The 19,674-nt window shown below is 37.3% G+C and overlaps 1 protein-coding gene across 8 annotated transcripts in view; it reads right to left on the bottom strand.

The window, feature by feature from the left end:
* The window catches only part of nrxn2a (neurexin 2a), a 399,544-nt gene that overhangs the window by 199,650 nt on the left and 180,220 nt on the right, over positions 1-19,674 (bottom strand). For 7 of the 8 annotated variants that reach the window (XM_046867424.1, XM_046867425.1, XM_046867418.1 and 4 more), the window contains 3 exons: positions 15,949-16,332; positions 14,110-14,313; positions 8,338-8,364 (listed from right to left, as the gene is read on the bottom strand). In XM_046867424.1, coding sequence (XP_046723380.1) covers positions 8,338-8,364; positions 14,110-14,313; positions 15,949-16,332 — 615 coding nt within the window. The remainder of the gene's footprint in view (positions 1-8,337; positions 8,365-14,109; positions 14,314-15,948; positions 16,333-19,674) is intronic. The other variant, XM_046867420.1, reaches the window with a different exon arrangement.

The raw sequence follows: 19,674 nt of genomic DNA, 5'->3' as shown, positions 1-19,674 counted from the left end.
GGATACTTTTCAATACATAACAAATTTATCCAACCTCATGTATTGTACCATAAAATGAGAAATTACTATTTTATAGATAAAATTCATAAATTCTACAGCTTGCTCTCATCGCTGGTTATGGTTCTTGGCCTGCATGGCACCTACAGGAGGTCTGCTATAGGTTTCAATCAGCTTCACTGTTTTAATATTCTTTTAGCCGAGGTCCAACTCCAGAGCCCTTACTCTCTCTGGCCTTTCAGACTCTGAGGCATCTAGAAACCACCAAACATGGTAACGTTCCTTCGCCACCCAAACATCAACCACAAATATAATCTTTCTGGAGGTGATGAAAGAATGAAAGGCTGGTGATGTTTGATAGATATTTGATAGATCATTCAGGTGAGACATATGCTTGCCCTAATTAGCAGCAAGACAAGTGCAAGAATCAGGAGGAGGAGTATTAGTGTTCTCACACCTTCTGGAACGTTGTTAATTAGATTTAGGTTCGTAATCATCATATACCTATTAAAATATTTTTACTCAGTGGACACTTCAATAAAAGCACTAGTTCATCTGCTCATTCATGAGATCAACCAATTAGCCAGTCACGAGGCAGCAACACAGTGCATAATAAAATGCAGATGAAGGTCAAGGGCTACTGAGTTTAGTTAGTTGAGTTTTTCCCTCTGATTTTCATGTACAAGAAAACAAACAAACATCCAATTAGAGATGGTTCGGTGGGTCGAAATGCCTTGATGCGAGAGGTCAGAGGAGAACGGCCAGCTGGTTCGAGCTGACTGAAAGTCTAGATTATGGTTGAGAACCACTCTTTTCAACCAAGGTTGTAAAAGTATCTCACAACATACCAAACCTTGAGGTACATGTCCTCCAACAGTTTCACTCAAGTCAAACATGTACAGGTTCTGAGTGGGCAGAAGTTCGAAATTGGACAGGTGAAGACGACTGGAGCAATTGCATGCTGTCTAACAGACAGCACAGGATTCAGATGATTTGCAAGGAATTAAAAAAGAAATAGTGAATCTTTATCGAACATGGAAGATCATAAACAAACATACCTGCAGACATTTAGTGTCCCATAACTAAGCCTACATAGTTAACTGTACTGTGTATATAATGTACTGATTTAGTTTTGTCTTAAAAAAAGAAAAAAATGCAGTCCCTACACAGTGTCTTCTTTGAGGAAAGCAGTCATGATTTGATGGGAACATCATGGTGAAGGATATGAGGGCAGTGGCCTGTACAGCAAGTCCTCGGCTGTGTCAAGGAACATTGTGTTACCGCAGCAGATTATTCAAAGTCTAGTCACTCTCAAACTTTCCTCCAACATGCTCAGACTTCGGGATGTCATCAGTTTCAGTACTGACTTATTCAACCGCTAAAGGAATAAAGGGGCCTGGGACGGAGATTTCAGTCCACTGCCTCTTGCACAATATTTTAAAGAGTTTTTTTTTTTTTTTTTTTTTAACAGCAAGGCACACTAAAATGATTGATTCCTCTTATACCGGACTGATGTACCAACAGCAATTACTTTATTTATTTAATTATTTAAAAAAAATATTTATACATTTATACTGTTTATCCTTTTAAATTTATATTTGAGGTCATATGAATTATAGAAACAATTAATTGTATTCATTATTAATTATATTAATTTATAATTAATTAATAATTAATTAATTATATAAATTTTAAATGTATTCATTATACAAACTTTCCCTCACCACCCTTTTTTCTGTCTTAAAATAAATAAAGAAACGTTTAAAAACCTTCTCCATTTTGAAGATTTTCCCACGCCAGAATTTTCAGCTATGCCTCTAACCTTTACATAGTGGTGACACTGACACTGCACAGCCTGCAACAATTTCAGTAAATAACATTGGAATGAAAAAATTAAAAAATAAATAAACAGAAATAAATGTACACCTACTGACCAATCAGAATTAAGAACCTAAAAGCACTGTGATGTAATAATGTTAACGTTTTAATTTAGTATAATATAATAAGTAGGTATACGAAAATGAATAAATAAATAATGCAGTTAAATGTCTATGAGATACTTTTCCCTTCACACACACACACACACACACACACACACACACACACACGCACAGTCAGTACTAAGCTGTTTAAAATGCGCAACATGCTGAGGTCAAAAAGAGACTTCAAGCAAATGGCAGCGGGCCCTAATTTAGTGTAATTTACTTTAACTACCGGCGATTTCTGCCTATTTAAAAGTTAATGAACATTTTAGCATCATTAAAACTTCCATCCGTCTAAATATGCCTGTCACAGCCAATGATAAAAGGGTGCGAGAGGCAAAATGAATATGTAGCGAACGGGAGCCGGGGTTCTGCTCTCTCTCTCTCGTCACGTGTACTCGTATGTTCTCCCCAAGCTTCCATGAGAGAGTCACTAGGCTGGTGTAATATGTTCTCTGACACAATATAGTGCTCTTACATTCCAATCTTGCTTTAATTAAAGTCATATATCTTTGAACATCTTTTAAGACTCATTTCTTCCATCACTGTCAATGTTACTGTGCAGGAGAAGATCCCTGTTTGAACGGAAAACTCCAGAGGTTTTAACTTCTTGGTGAATGTTGCCATCTGGTGGTATGGAGCAGGACGTTAACGTATAGCCCTATAGGTATAGATCCTATGAGCATATAGATCACATGACACAGGAGCCCTGCCATTAGCTCATGCTAAAGTTCAGAGTTCTATTTGTTGACTGATTGTGACAGAACCTTGCAGCTGACAAAATGTATTTGTGTGTGAATATCAGGGTTTTTTTTGTGCATTTAATAAATTTTCAGGTTTTTTTTTTTTTTTTTTTTAGGTAAGAAATTCAACATTTCGTAAGTTATATTTTGACTTGCATCATGAATGTGAAGTAATCAATCAATTAATCAATCAATCAATCAATCATTAAATAAATAAAAGGTTGAGTGCAAGTAAAGTGGTGTGTTCTTCTGCAATGTCTAGACCAGAGACGCCCAAACTAGAGCCCCCAGGCTAAAGTTCATCTGTGGTGACCGTTGATTTGGCCCACCATGCCATATATATATATATATATATATATATATATATATATATATATATATATATATATATATATATATATATATATATATATATATATATATATATATATATATATATATATATATATATATATATATATAAAAACTATACAAATTGAATTTAATATTCAGCATAACATATTTACCATAACAGTGTATTTTTATGTTGCACAAAATGTAAACTGAAATAAAATGCAAAGAAAATAAGTTTATTGGACTTTAAAAAACTTAAAATATAAACCAGCTTCATGCCTTCTCTTAGAGGTCAGTGATAGAGCAAGCATATGGCTGTATTGCTAATAGTGTGAATAGCTGTATTAGGCATTGTGCTGTGTTTTACAATAAATATTTTTTTTTTTATGTTTTCATTATTCTATAAGGTTTATTGAACTAGAAAACCTTACAAGGTCAAATTGCATTTAGTTAAGCAGAGTAATGTTTTATGTTTATTTTTCTAAAGAATATTCTGAAATCATAAATAAGGGGAATCAAGGCAGCTTTTATTTATTTACAGAATCAAGGCAGCTGTTTTTATTCTTTATTTACAGCTCGTATAGTATGTTTTGTCTTGTATGGTTTAAGCTAAATGTAGTGTTATTCATGTCTGTTCTTTTGAGAGTCACCAACAGCTGGAACCAAATTCTTTATGTATTTCAACAAAAAAACTTATTCTGATTCTGATATTAATATAATACAGTTTGAAATAATGCAACATTTACTTTTAGAACACAATCAAGTTTGAGTTTATTCATAAAAGAACGTTTGGGCATCTCTGATCAAGATCTCTACGAGGATTTCAAATATGTTTAATGTTTAACCAATGTAAGTATTTATATAACATTTTGGACTGTTTGCTTCCAATTTAAAAGAAATTGGGATTTTTTTCTTTCAGATATACAAAATTGCTATTTAGATACTAGTGTCAGTGTCAAGCTTAATCTTTATTCTGAAACTCAACAGTTAAAAATGGTGTGAGATCCTGGACAGTTGAGAGCTTGGTGTGAGTCCTGTACGGCTCTTGGTGCATTAGTCATGGTGGCTAAACTGAAGGATCAGTGGGGTAATCCGTAAAATAAAAGATACTCTGATACAAGTCAGGGCCTGATCACCCCTGACTGGGTCGCCTGGGTGAGGATGATTGATACTGAAAGATCTGAACCACCCAACAACCACAGCTAACATGACTAATGATGGGTCCAAGTGCATTGCAAGATTACCGTAATTTCCGGACTATTAAGCGCACCCATATATAAGCCACACCCACTAAATTTGACAAAGATTTTTATTTGGAACATAAATAAGCCGCACCTGTCTATAAGCCCCAGTCTACACTGAAACTAATAAACTTTACACAGGCTTTAACGAAAGACAGTGTCTGTTACATGGTGTAACGGGTAAAATATGTTGTGGCTCCTTTAAGAGCAGAGCGGCATTTTTGGGAATAGCCTGCCGCCGCATTTTTCCGCTATTACTGCATGTGTGCAAGACCGAGGATTATGTCCTTCTTATTTTCTGATGGTCATTTCTAAGTTTCTTTGACTAACCCGTAACGCTGTTGCCAAAGCACGAGTTTTGGAAACCTGTCTGTGCTTCTGTTGAAACTGGAATTAGCGAGCTATCCCATGACCCAGACTCAACGGGTTACAACGGCTTGTATCTAAACAGTAGCCTACCAAGAAAGTCATTGTTCACTGTCTTCCTCCTTCCGTGGAAGTTTTTCTCCCGATGCCGTGCAGCTCAGAACACAGGTGGGGTAAGTTTTTTCGTTTCCGTTCGGAAATTTCATTGGTCTAATGTTATGTCGCTCAGTTTTTTGGCTTGAAGTTTGTGAAACCGGGAAAAACTCAGGAAAAATCCATAAATTAGCCGCTTTACTGTTTAAGCAGCGGGGTTTAAAACGTGGGGAAAAAGTAGCGGCTTATAGTCCGAAAAATACAGTACTTTTACACTTTTACTTCAACAATGATTCAACACTGTTGATTATGTTAATCAGATTAGATCATGTTTTGCTCCATCTTTTTGGATAAACCTTAAACTTTCACATAAGCTGTGAGGAATCCTGATACTCAGTCATTTGTGATACTTAATAATTAGGTTTTAAATAAGGTCCGTTTTTTTCCATTTCACTACTTGAACTGTGTCTCATGACCCCAAAAGTGATTTAGGTGTGTCTGGAGCACCAGAGCATACCAGGCGTTTTGACAGCAAGTACGAAATAAAATTTATGGTACAGCTATCCTAAACTGGATCAAAGCCTAACATTTCGTATGAGATATTATATTATGGTATAAGATTTTTATACAGTTTTTTTTACTTACTGCAAAAGCAAAAATGTCTCCAGGTTACATATTCAACCATATTTCCCAGAGGAAACGAGACGCTTCATTAAAAACGCTCTGGGAGCGCTTCTGCAATGTCCATGCTCTGAATCGCATGTGTAATTAGTCGAAAGTAAAGTGTGGCGCAGCACTGGATAGTGAAGTGCACAACACCCCTTCCCAGGAGGTCCTATGTCAGGACCTTGACTTTCTTCCTTGAGCATCGCAACGGATCCCTCTTGGGTGTGCGTGTTCCGATGCTCTGTCTTTGCAAATCACGATGACTGGAGGCGGTCATACGTAACCTAGAGACATTCCTTCCTTCCTTCCTGTTTAGCAACATATTCAATAAATAGTGTTGTAACTGAAGCATTGTGAATAAGTGAAGTATTTTAATCCAGATATCTGACCATGCCAAATTCTTAATTATTAAACCTAGAATTGTTTGTTTAATGTCTACATTTTACCATTAAGGTTTTAGTAACTAATCCAAGCTTTCAATGAAATAAAATGTGAATATGTATAAGGCCCTTGCAGAATATCTCCTTTGTTCTTTTTTTACTTGTGCGTTTTAATACAGAACTAATTTATTTAAAGTATTTACAACACCAACCGAAATTAGCATGAGCTTGTATTAATTCTTTATGAAATGCTTGGAAAGCAAAAGTAATAACTCTCAGAGAGGGTCAGAGTTTTCCAGAGTGTTACAAGTTTAACAAGGAAATTATTATGAGGCTTTAGATTTTAAAACAATTACAAAAACTACAACAACAGGAACAACATCATTGGAATGTAAAAAGAGTTACTCTGAATATGAAGGAAAATGTTCTTTTTAACTTCTTACCTTATATATATTAAACCAGCCCAAAAAACCTTTAACTGTAAAATAAATATCACTTAATTCTTTAGAGCATAATCCAGCTTTACAATTATGCACATTGTTTAAATAAGTACAATTGAAATTGAAAAAAAAAATTAAATGTGTATCCACAGAATATGTCGTTCCTCAACTTTTGATAAGTCACATGTTGACTTCATGGGCTTAATTATACATTTTTTGATTCAAATACTTCCAGTTACTAGTCAAAAACATTAATACCTAGAGGAAACCTCTCTGACCCTCTGGAATTTGCTTCCTGGAACCCTGGGGTTCTCTGCAGCACACTTTGAGTACCACTCTTGAAGGTAATAACTTAATAACTACTCTTTTAAGAAGCAGGCGGGTTAATTAATGACTAGTAAAGTGACTGTGGCACTTTGTAATTATTGTACAAATTTGGCCCTCAATCCGCTGTCTTAGAATATAAAGAAATAAGAAGTCATAAGTGCCTGCTTTTAATTATATATAGTCAGTATAAAGCAGTTTGCAAAGCTCAGAGGACTTCAAGGTACTGTATGTACCTTACTTATAGAAAATATTCCTCAGACGGTTTAGATATTCGAGAATAGAGCAGGAGCAAAGTGGAGGAAATAAAAGTGGTTTAATCAGGCAAATCTAAAATTCATGTGAAAATGTTACAAGAATTAAAATATTGGTGGTATTTTATGACATACCTGAACCCCAACAAATAAAAAAAAGGTCCTTATGTCTTTATCTTTATGTATTGTTTTTCCAGATTTCATTAATCCTTTGGAAGAAATTATCTGAAATCATCCACTTTTTTATTTCATTTAATTACATTTTCTATCTTTTATTTTAAAAAAAATGCAACTGGAAGCTTCTGTCACCTGAAGAAATTGTGTGTGAGAGCAAACGTACTTGGCAATAAAGCTCTTCCTGATTCTGGCATAAAATGTATTATATTTATTATATTCTTTGACACTGTTATATAGCACTAAGGTCTCACTGCTTCACTCACTGCTTACTGTAAATAGAAATGAGTACAATAAATGTGAGAACGTGCCATAGAAGCCAATCCTGACTAGAGATTTTGGTGGGCTCGGACCACATTAATACCGACATAACTTCAAATAAAATAATGCCAAAAAGCTTGGAAAGGCTACTAACTAGTGAATGTTTGGAGTATGTCCGTATTAGGAAGCTGGGGCTTGACAACATGCAGCCATAAAACAGAGGGTTTGAATAAAGCAGCTCGTTCTGAGTGGCTTTAGATGTACCTTTGTTCAGCTTTATTGCTAGAGCAGGTGTTCGTCCTCTAACAGTGTGTGAGACTTAAAATCTGAAGATCGACTCTCATCAAATATGGAAATAAATGTATTTGCAATTAAAGGTGCATCACAAGAAACGCCTACAACTAAAAACAAGGTTGCGCTGAAGTGCATGCATTTGAGGCAGTTTCTGATAATAATAAGAAAACAAATTATTTATTTTATTATTTAACTTTTAATTACCGGTAGTTTTTTTACCCAGCCTTTTTTAAGACCAGCACCCCTCATTTAATTTTATCTCCCAGTCACATGATCATTTGCTTGCTCTAATTAAGAGAATCTGTGCAAATCGTCTGCGGTAACTAAATGTTTGTGACATGTCTTGATGCAGAGCCCTAGATTTTCAAAGCCTTCTATTTCTGCAGTATAATACACTTCCACTTACAGAGTGAAGGTTCTAAGGATCATAATCCAACTAAATGTTTGGAAACTGAAAAAGTCGGGTTGCTATAAAAGGGAAGTGTTAAATGGATGGTTGTGCCTAATTTGAAACACTTCAGCGGTTCACACTCCTCCCTCACCGACTATCAAACTCGGCCAAAGGTGCAGTGTTTGAGCGACAGAGCGGGGATGTGTGAGAAGACGGAGGGAGGGGCAGAGAGATACAGACAGACAGATTGGAAAAGCAAGGTTAATATTTTGGAAAGAAAAAAACTGAGAGTGATAGTGAAAGAGAGGATTAAAAAGTGAGAGAAGAGAAACAGAATTGTAAAAACAGACTTTTTTCAAAAGAAGCATTTCTTGTATTGAAAAAAAGAGAACACTTACTAAGGTTACAGTCTATCCCGATACAATCTGGTGGAGAGAGAGAGTGAGATGGTGAGATTAAGAAAAGGAAACAAACGAAGGTTGCAAAATCGTAATTAAAAAAAAAAAGAAAGAAAGAAAGAAAGACATCCTTCAAGGTATAATCTGCAGACAAGAAAACAGCATTGCATGAAGCACACCATCCGGGGACAAGCCGAGAGTCAACCCTGCCCCTTTCACACAACTCCACACCCACGGACACAGGAGCTCAGAAAGTCCACGTCATGATCGGCAACGTGACGTTCTGCCTGTGACACCTGAGACATGTGTTCATCAACCTTCAGAGTGTCGCCAGAACTTTATAAATATATATATATATATATATATATATATATATATATATATATATATATATATATATATATATATATATATATGTGTGTGTGTGTGTGTGTGTGTGTGTGTGTGTGTGTGTGTGTGTGTAAACAAATACCATTACTGAGCAATAGGACTCATTTATCAAGCTGGATATGAAATCATTTTATTACATATTATAAGGTCTTTTCTTGCATAAATTTGTACACAATGTGATATCAAGCTAATTTGTATTCTAAGGGTATCCTGAAGAGTTTGTATACATTTGAATAGAAGGAAACTCACCAATGTAAAATTTACTGAATGCAATTTAAAAGCAGATGAATTGCTGCGACTTTAATACCAAATACGTTCTTAAGGTCAAATCTTTGTATTCATTCAATATTATCTGCCTTTTCCTATTAATGTGTTGAAAGAACGCAACCCCAATCCGAATAGCGCTAACTCTTCAATAGAAATGATACTAAATGAAAGCAGAAGTATTTGTGTTTGTGTTTGGGGGTAAGTATTGATTTCTGTTTAACGATTAATCACCATTCTTTCTGCCTTTGAATTTTGTAGGCGTCACTAAATGTAAATCAGATTTGCTGCGCTGTGTGATGTGGTTTTGTTTTGATTAACGTACACACATGACTACTAAGAAAATAAGTGTTAAGTACAATTTGTTGTATCTTGTACTATAAAGGGAAACGGAATATCGCTGACCAAATATTATTATGGTAGCGGATCAGTTCCACTACTGCTATAACTGATTATGTGAAGCAATGTGACCTACTTTATCTACTCCTTCATCAGTGACAGCTTTTTATTCAGCCGAGGATGTTGATGACATACTCTAGATTTGATGAGTTGACTGTTTTAAAACTCAGCCGAGATCATTAAAATAAACACAATTCAATGCTAAAATCTGATCCTCCAGCCAAACAATATCTGGTCAGTCAAAACGGTTTAAGTTTACTTTTGTAATATGCCAACAGATGGCAGCAAAAGGCTGCATGTACAGTCACAGGGAGCACCGAACTTCATACGTCAGTGTGCCAAAACACATCGTCCTGTGTACATCGGGAGCTGTGCAGCTGGTGCTATTCTGACCACGTGCGTTACCAAGTCCACGATTTCATCGTGGACAGCAATTTAAAACACTGTTCCTGAGCTCTCCTAATGCATGAGTTTCCCACCAGAAACAAGATGATCCCACCCACCCTACTTGCCCAATTTGGCTCCTGCAGACTTCGCCCTCTTCCTGAAGATGAAGGTTTTACCGTTTTACACAGATCCGTTGTGAATAGCAGAAGGTGCTTTACAGGCGGCGAAAAGAAGGCTACCAGGACACATTCCAGAAGAGGCAGAACCACTGGGATTGCTGTAATGCTGTGCAAGGGGGACTATTTTGAAGATGCTAATGTGTAAACGTAGATAAATAAAGTACTTCCTTGTAAACAGATCTACTCTCGAAACCTTTTTATACCACCTCGGATATGGTAGGTGAATTTACTATTATGATTGTAGATATTGTAGTAACTCAGTGTATGTGTGCATTACTGGCTTTTTCCCAGACAGATTTGATGTACACTAGCTCAGATGAACAGCAGAAGATACTTGGCGAGACGACGGCTTTCAGAGTCTCCTGGAATGGGTGGAGCCAAAGGGGAAGAAAGGGGCAGCCTGCACCAACAGCCAAGTGTGACAATGTGTTATATATTTTTTTTCTTTTCTGCAATGTTTTTCTTATCCAAAAGGAATTCATTTGTAAAATAAGTTTTATACTTTGCTAAATGTAGTAGTCTTTGAAGAATGTTTCAGCCAATCTAGAAATCCTTCCTTATTGCTAAAAAAAAAAAGAGGTAAGTTACAGAAAAACAAGCATTTAATATTGACATGAAGGTAGCAGTGTGGATTCATATAAATAGCAAAAGCACTTTTGGCTGTGGTGAGCTCTCCAGCTGTCAACCACTACAGAAGAGTGAGCACAGACAGCCAGGGACCAGCATCACTGACCTGCTACACACATATCCCACCCACCTACACACATATCCAAGCACACACAATTTGTTTTCTGTAATGGCTCTGGGTAAGATCCCTATTATTCCAGCTATAATGGTGAGCTGCATGATAGACGTGTAAATGCAGTGAACAAGCGAATACTTAAGTGTTTTTTTTTTCATCTTATCGCTATCCATTCCATTTACTGCAAGACTGAAATTTACCATGAACAGGAATCTTGACACAATTCCCTCTAAAAGAAAACGAGAAATAAAACCCTGTTTTATGTGTAATCCTATAAGGACCACTCACAGACCAGGTGAAATGTGCTGCTTTTATGTTCCAGCAAAACAATGCCCATGTGCACAACGTAAGCCCCATGAAGATATGCTTTACATGGGTTGGAGTGAAAGATCTCGAGAGGCCTGCTATAGAGCCCTGAGCTCAACCCTATTAAACACATTTGGGATGAATTAAAGCACTGCACCCCAGGCCTCTCACCTCACCTCACCTCACCTCACCCACCTCACCTATATCAGGACCTGACTTTACTAACACCCTTGTGGCTGAATAAACACAAATCTCCACAAGCACACTTTAAAATCTAGTGGAACATTTTCCCAGGAGAGTGGAGGGAATTATAACAGTAAATAAATTAACTTAATGTGAACAACATGTTAAAAAAGCGTCCACAAGCTTTTTGACTTAATAAAGTATTAACCCCATAATGATCACTTTTCTTTAAGACCTCTGGTAAGGCTAGGCCATGTCTTGACTTCTTTTCTGGGAAAATAGTACCGCATCGTAAGTCGGAGACTACCTGTATATAGAACAAAATGCTGGTCGAAATACATCAAATGTCAAAATGGGAATAATTTACGCCCAATTTAACAGAAACTGTAGCTTTTTTTTTTTAAGCTTCTACCTCCAAAGCTTTGTTTCATTTTTCATTACAAATAAGAATGCATCCAGATAGCAAGCTAGGTCAACCAAGCTAATCAGGCAATACTAGCTAGGATTTTACTGTAAGAGCACTGTTATTGTTCTAACACTGAAACAATGCTATGGTGGCCGAGAAGTGCAAAACACATTAACAAATCCGAAAACAAATTAACAAATCCAAAAATACAACGACAATTCAGACAAACCGAAAAGGTAGGTATAGTTTGTGAATGGAAACTTACCCATCATTGGAGGAGACACCTGTCATTCAAGATACTCAGGAAGTACAACAGTTTCTCCTTTCTTGCCAGTGTTTACTTCTGTTATTTTCTTATATTTAAAGGTGCACTGTTAGAAATTAAAATAGTTTAAAGTAAACGGAGAACTTTACACATGTACAAGAAACAAAGTTATAAGATTTTATACTTCCTGTGTATCGTGAATGACAGGTGTCTCGTCCAATCATCGGTAAGTGTTTCCATTCACAAACTATACCTACCTTTTCCGGTGTGTCTGATTTGTCGTTGTGTTTTCGAGATTTGCTATTTTGCTTTCGGATTTGATATTTTGTTTTTGCATTTGTTATTTTGTTTTTGCATTTGTTAATGTGTTTGGTACTTCTCGGCCACCGTACAATAATGCAATATAAAGCGCTACAATTCTAGAAAGTATCTCCCTATTCTTGCAGCTTTTGTATTATCAGTGAGCCATCAGACTAAAACAGGCATTTTCAAGTTTATACGCTAGCAATTCTAAAATCCATATTCTCTCTCTCAAAAGTATCATCTCTGAAAAAGACATATGGATTTATAGATAACGTACAGTACATGTTTTGAATACATTTCCAATAATGCCACACAAAAAGCCAGTCAAGCAATCATGGTCTTTTTTCTTCAGGGGAAAAATGTCAAAATCTTGTTTATGATAATCCATATATTAAAAAAAAACATGGCTATAAAAAAGCTGGGGTAACGAAATTATACATGTAAAGGTATTTAAGTGTCCAAATGTGACTTTGCTCCTGAAAAAAATCTTTCTTTTTTCCTAATTGCCATGTTATGGTAGAAAACAGTGGCAGCTCTGGATGAAATGGAGCATAAATCCTCTAATTGGGACATCTCAATTTCCAGCCCGAGGCTGAGCGATGCATGTCGTCTACACTTCAACCCCCCTGCCACACGCCGCAAATTCACACAAACGCTGGAGCCGCATCAAATATTTAAGATGTTTTCATGCTTTCCATTTTTGGCTTATTGAAGGCATATGCAATCTATTTTCCCATGGGTTTGAGTAATTGGAATAAGAGCCTAACTGGGATATGCTACACTGAATAAGATATTTTTATGAGAGGTGTCAGGGCCAGAATGTTATGTATATAAGATTAAAATGTGTATTGAAATGAAATTAACTGCACCGTGCTTTTAGCAGGATGGATATGAAGTCTTTGTCTTGGCGTGCTTTACTAAACTTTCATGCATTTACACTGAGTGGGTATAGAGTTGCAGCAGATAGAGCATCAGTCACACCTTGTGGGACAGTGGGGTTCAGGGCAGGTGGGCAGTAGGGGATGGGGGTTGGGGATTTTAAATAACATCGCTGGATTTGACAGTTCAAAGGCTTGTTATCCACTACGCTAAATCCTGTAAGTGAGCTGGTCTCCTGGCTGTCTGCTCCAGAGCTGCAGACACGATAGCCATTGAAGGCTGCAGGGATGGAGTGAAAGCTATGCTGAGAGGAGAGGAGTGAAGAGGAGAGTAGAGGAGAAGAGAAGAGAAGAGAAGAGAAGAGAAGAGAAGAGAAGAGAAGAGAAGAGAAGAGAAGAGAAGAGAAGAGAAAGAAAATAGGGAAAAAGGAAAAGAAGAGTAAAAAGGACAAGTGATTAAAATACTTGAGAGGAAAAAGAGAAGAGAAGAGAATGTGAGACAAGAAAAGAACATGAGAGGAAAAAATGAAGAGAAGAGAAGAGAAGAGAAGAGAAGAGAATAAGGGTGAAAAGAAGTGAAGAGAAGAGAAGAGAAGAGAAGAGAAGAGAAGAGAAGAGAAGAAGAAGAGAAGAGAAAGAAGAGAAAGATAAGATAAGCAGAGCAGAGAACATGAGATGAGAGGATAACATGAGAAAAAGGTAGAGAAGAGAAGAGAAGACAAGAGAAGAGAAGAGAGAGAGAAGAGAAGAGAAGAGGAAAAAAAGAAAATAGGGAAAAAGGAAAAGAAGAGTAAAAAGGACAAGCGATTAAGATACTTGAGAAGAAAAAGAGAAAGAAGAGAATGTGAGACAAGAAAATAACATGAGATGAAAAAAGAAGAAGAAGAGAAGAAGAGAAGAGAAGAGAAGAGAAGAGAAGAGAAGAAGAGGTACAGTAGGATGAGTTTCTGAGAACTACAGAACCCCACTTTGATAACAAACAGTGCCACCTGCTGACTTAACCCTCAACACTGTTCCCGCCTTTGGACCAAAAGAGCAGGCATTGGCAGGGTCAGGGGTTCGAAGGTTACCTAAGTTGACGGTAAGTTTGACTTTTCCCCCGTCCAGCTCCAGGCGCAGGGTGTCGGCGGACTCTGAGGAGGTGGTGGCCATGAGCAGTCCGTAAGCCCTCTGGGACATGAAGCGCAGTGAGACGTCCTCAGCTTCCGTGTGCATGGCACGAGGCATGAGCACCTTCAGAAACATGCTGCCATCGTAGCTCAGCACTGTGGACTCTGCACAGGAGAAACAACAAGCACTCATTTCTTTTTTTTGTCTTTCATTCATGATAATACACTATTAAAACAAGTGTGACACAGTGCATCGGGGATCACACGCAAGAAAAAATATCCATCAAACTGGAAACTTTTCCAGGATACCAGACTCATGCACCGAATGCTCAGAATAAGGCTTAAGTATGATTGCTTGCACTTTACATCTGCAGGCTGCACAATCCGAACCCATTCGCGTGACAGCATGTGGTACGATGTGATCTGAACACAGTAGTGGAGTGTTTTTTCTTTGCATGTGTATAGTGAATAAAAAATGTATTACATTGAGCTTTACTGAGCCAATCTGGAATGAAACATTGGTTAAAACAGGAGTGTATAATTTATTTTATAACATCACCTGAAATATGCTTCAGTTGTGCCTGAATATAACAGGAATAGGAACGTGCAGAGACGAGGGTGTAATTGTCACAGGTAGAAGCAAGCAGCTGGCTGGCAGCATACGAACGTGCAATGTTCTGTCATATCGGAACACTTTGACGCATGTCGCCTTGTTAGGCGTTTAGCTTGGCTTGCTGTTGTTTCATATATAATACTGTATCGACTCTATTGGGTTTTTTTTTTTTAGCTAAATGTTGTATTTCTTTTCATCATATATATATATATATATATATATATATATATATATATAGAGAGAGAGAGAGAGAGAGAGAGAGAGAGAGAGAGAGAGAGAGAGAGAGATCAATACTTTTTTGTCAGTGCTAATGCAAGTATAACATCAACAAAAAAAAAGGTGTTTTCTTTGTATGTTTATCTATAAGGCCATGGTGATACATGATGACACACCAAGGCTTGAGATTAGACAGGCTGAATATTTTAGTGTTTTTTTAAATCTGCTCTTAAATCCAGCTTTTTCAGGATGGTTCTCAGGTGATTTCTTGATGAATCTGTGATATTGTATTATTATTGTTATTATTTCATCTATTTTTTTATACTTTTATGTTTGGAAAGCGCTTTGACGTAACTTTTAAAGGTGCTATATAAAATAAAGGTTTATTTATTTTTCTTTATATAATACTATAATAATAAACTATAATATATCAAATCTATTCCACATTTATTAAACAATCTATTAAAAAAAATTGACATTTTTTACACACATATCTATAACGAATGTGACCAATGTAAGACTGTATATGATTTGATTCTACCATAGTTACTACTAATAATTCACAATACTGATCATTCCTTTAATATATAATCCCCAAAATGTACACTGAACTATCATTCTTGCAAGCTTGTAGACGATTATGACCTTATTCTATAAGAACAGGGCCGCTATTTGGCTTTTTTCCACTACTTTGCACCTTTTGTCTCCATTAAACACCCATTAATAGTTTCTCTCGTTGATATTCCACTTACAAACAACAGATGGCAGAAGTGAGTTAGAAATCGCACAGCACTGCCAGAGCACAAACAAAGGGCGAAGTGAATTTGTGTCACCGATTGCATTGCTGTAAGCTTCGTGGCTCATGCGGCATTACTCATTTCTGCTCAGATCACAAACAGTACAATGCAGTGCAATGCTTCAAATCTCCCTCTTCCCACGGCCCCTCCAGCCTGAAGCTTCTCCACCCTCACCAGTTTCGCAGTTTGGACCCAGATATCCGGTGCCTGTGCAGTCGCATATGTGGCGATTCCAGCCTTCGTGGCAGTGGCCGCCGTGGACACAGGGCTCGGTGCCGCAGCGCCTGTGAGTCTCACGCGTGCAGGACACACTGACACCTGCTGCACTCTGCAGCTCAGCCAGACGCCGCAGGTCCCGGCTCCGCCCGTCCACAAACATGTCCCGCATGCAGCCCACAAAGCCTAACCGCAGAGACGCTGTCCACACCTCGGGGGGCAGAGGAAGGGCCTTGCTTTCCTCGGGTAGACCGCCAAGGTACATCTCACCATCCAAGTCCAGGATCTCGCTGCCCTCGTTAGTCGAGAAGGGCATGCTCCGGCCGTTCACTGAGATGGAACCTGGAGGTGGAAGATGGAAGAAGGGAGGAATTAGTGGTTAACCCAAAAATCAGAACTTGTGACCTGTTATGGGAGGTGGCGGCTTATTCATTAAGGCATTGATCTTTAGATCCGAATGTCATGAGTTTAAATCTCAGCCACACCAAGCTGCTATTCCTAGAACCCTGAGCAAGGCCCTTAACCTAGCTGCTCAGTTGTACGAATGAGATAAATGTAAGTCGCTCTGGATGAGGGCATCTGCCAAGTGCTATAAATGTTTGCTGTAAGTATTGTCTAAACTGGCATCAGAGCAAAAGTGCTGTGTTTTAGCCCTATATCAACATCCTTCTGATGCATATTAGAGCTTTATAACACTTGTTATAGCAGCTTCATCATAAAATGATCATCTTTGAAATATTGTGTTGCTTGATTATTTAAGATTTTTTCTGTGGAATTATTATAAATAAATAAAAAAAGATTAATTAGTTTCGGTCGAATTATAACCTGTGAAATAGCAGGCCCAAATCTTCAATCCATATTCCAACCCGATCCCAATCTTGAAAACACATTCATCAACCTATCTATTCTAAAATTAATATAAAACACCACATATTTTTTCATAGTCGGTCAATTCTTAGTATCAAGTATCAAGTTGAAGCTTTATGATCTCTGCGTTTCGTGATCTCATACTGTATGTACTTACTGTTTTTTAACCATTTCCTGTTCTTTGAAGAATTTGTTTTCCCCACAAGCTAGATTCAATAACTAATGATATCCTGAGTTTAAGTCAGTGTTTGTATTGTGAGATAAGTTTTTACCAGATTCACAGATCACAGATTTATTAATACAGACGCCACGTTAGAAGTAGCCAAAAAGTCTAAAATTCAATATCTTAAAAATTCAATTAAATTTAAGCCTTTAATCCATATAATATAAAAAAAAAAAAAAAACACAGCCTCTTCCATCATGCAGTGGTCTGTGTTTCCTAAGTTTGGATCTTACCCAGTGTGAAAGCCACAGACTTCCAGGGCAAGGCGTCGAATAACAAGCTTTAAAAACCTCAAACTGTCTATACTTATATACAGTGAATGCTGGATTCTTCCGTATAAAAAGGCTCAGCTGAGCCCTTTTTGTCAGCATCGATCAATAAAAACACTAATGAAATAAATAATACAGTGCATCAAATTAATAAGCATTAATAAGGACAGTGCCAGTGTGTAGCTCTCATCTCCTAAAGGATTTTAATAGCAGGAGTGACATGTAAAACTGCACAATCGATTCAAAGAGCGGAAAGTATTTTGTTGGTGTGAAATCAAACCCAGAATTGATCCTGTATACATACTCAAGTATTCAGGCTCGATGGATATCCTTAAATACAGAATTCTGTTGCAAATGGGTTTTAACCCAGTGACTAGATTTTTCTCCAAAAAGATAACTTTTATGGTGTTTAACATGTTGTTTCCCCCTCAGAGTGAAAATAACTGGTACATTGTGCTGCATAGACCTTGACAGACTTTAACTAGAAAGGCTTTGAGTTGTTCCCATGAGTGCCTGGGACCATTTACAAGCATCTATAAGTATTTATCCGACAATATTTGGGAGAAAACTTTATTTGTCTACAATGTTCCTCATTAAATGTTCTATATATGACCAGGTTTTTTTATTATTATAATTTTTTTTTTTTAGGAGTTCATGCACTTAGTGAAATTTTGAACTGGTGCTTTTTAGTTGCCGACTAGACCACTCTAAAACTTGCATGAACCGTCATTAGCTGGACTGAAGTCTTTGAGGTTATGAACCTTTACAGTTTGATCAGGTACTTTTCATAATTGTAGCTTCGGGCGCGTGTTTTTTTTTTTTGTAAGTTGCTCGGAATAAAAGCGTCTGCCAAATTATGAAATGGAAAAATTTAATATAAATGCACTATGTACAATATACATCAGACAGTTCGTGGGTGGACCGTCTGTGGCTAAGACTAGAGGAAGAGAAGCATTAGAAATGGATTAATCAGTGGATAATGCATGCATTTACACTCTTTTTCACCTAAGAGTTTGGTAAGTTTGGAAGTTTATACATGAAACCAATGTGAAACTTCAGAAGAGGGTTTTATTTCATATGCAGGATTACCTGTTTCATCAAGTCATTACCATGTGAGCATAACCGTGATCACACACCTTATATTTAGACCTCAGTAACATACATAAGCTTGTTCTCTTTTGTTCCAAACCACCAAGACGTTTCCTTCAGAGCTGGTGGAGTTTCTCTTTTGTATTTCTTGCAAAAAATTGTCAATGATCATGGCCCTACACAGGTACCCTATACTTCAGAACTGGTGGTGGTTAAGGTTCGACATTTTGTCACCTTGTAACCATGACCACACAGACTTTTTATAAAGAGCCTTATTATCTCCCATTGATCACCTAGGCATTCTCATCAGCATGAATGACCCCGGTGGTCTGGCATTAATAGAACCGTGTACATAAGTATTTGTTCTACTTCCTTTCTTTCCAGACCACTAGAGCAGCAGTGGAGGTCATATACCAGAAGTCATCACAAGGATGTGTAAGGCAACAAGCAGCACTCATAAGCAGTGCCAATATCATTATTATAGCTTTATAGAGATTAGAATTGCTGGTATTCTACTGAGGGAGGATAAAAATCACTCATGTGCTCATATTGATATTAACTTATTGACTATATTCCACTAAGTTTGGGGACTGCCCCAAACCACATGGGCTATAACGAAAGTACAGCCAAATTGTACAATGAAGTAAGACACTGAGCTTTATTTTTAAATTTTACATTATGCATAAATCTATAAGTGCCTTATTCACACTACAAGTTAAATGGCATTTGAAAGAAGAAGCCACCTCTTGACCCATATTCAAGTATGCAGGCACAACCCCTTTCTTCAACCAATGTGTTAAACAAGTGAGGCTCCTTATGGTGCTCCCCGATGCATAAACAGTTGGTCCACCAGCTGGCCATCACTTTCGCATAACCCTTGAGAGCCCTTATTGGACACAGAGCTTGTCTAGGAACATTGGCATCTGCACATCTGCAGACAGATTTAATAGGTATTTTAAAATATCGTGGCATTGGTATCTTTGGCAGGAATCCTGGGTTTGGTCACAGTGTGACATGTTTGAACTCTGCTCCCCAATGCAGACCCTGCATGTGACTGATAACAAATTCAATTCACAGATTCATCTGGCCATAGCAATGGGCAAGATACAAATAAATAAATAAAAACGTCAATCTCAAGTGTAACATTTTATCCCCAGTCTTGCGCTGGTACATATGGCGATTTGAAACCATTTTATTATTATTATGGGATATTTTAAAACTCTAAAACCCTGTTTA

This window comes from Silurus meridionalis, chromosome 15 (assembly GCF_014805685.1).
Source record: "Silurus meridionalis isolate SWU-2019-XX chromosome 15, ASM1480568v1, whole genome shotgun sequence".
Classification (NCBI taxonomy): domain Eukaryota; kingdom Metazoa; phylum Chordata; class Actinopteri; order Siluriformes; family Siluridae; genus Silurus; species Silurus meridionalis.
This window is presented reverse-complemented; position numbering and strand designations above follow the sequence as displayed.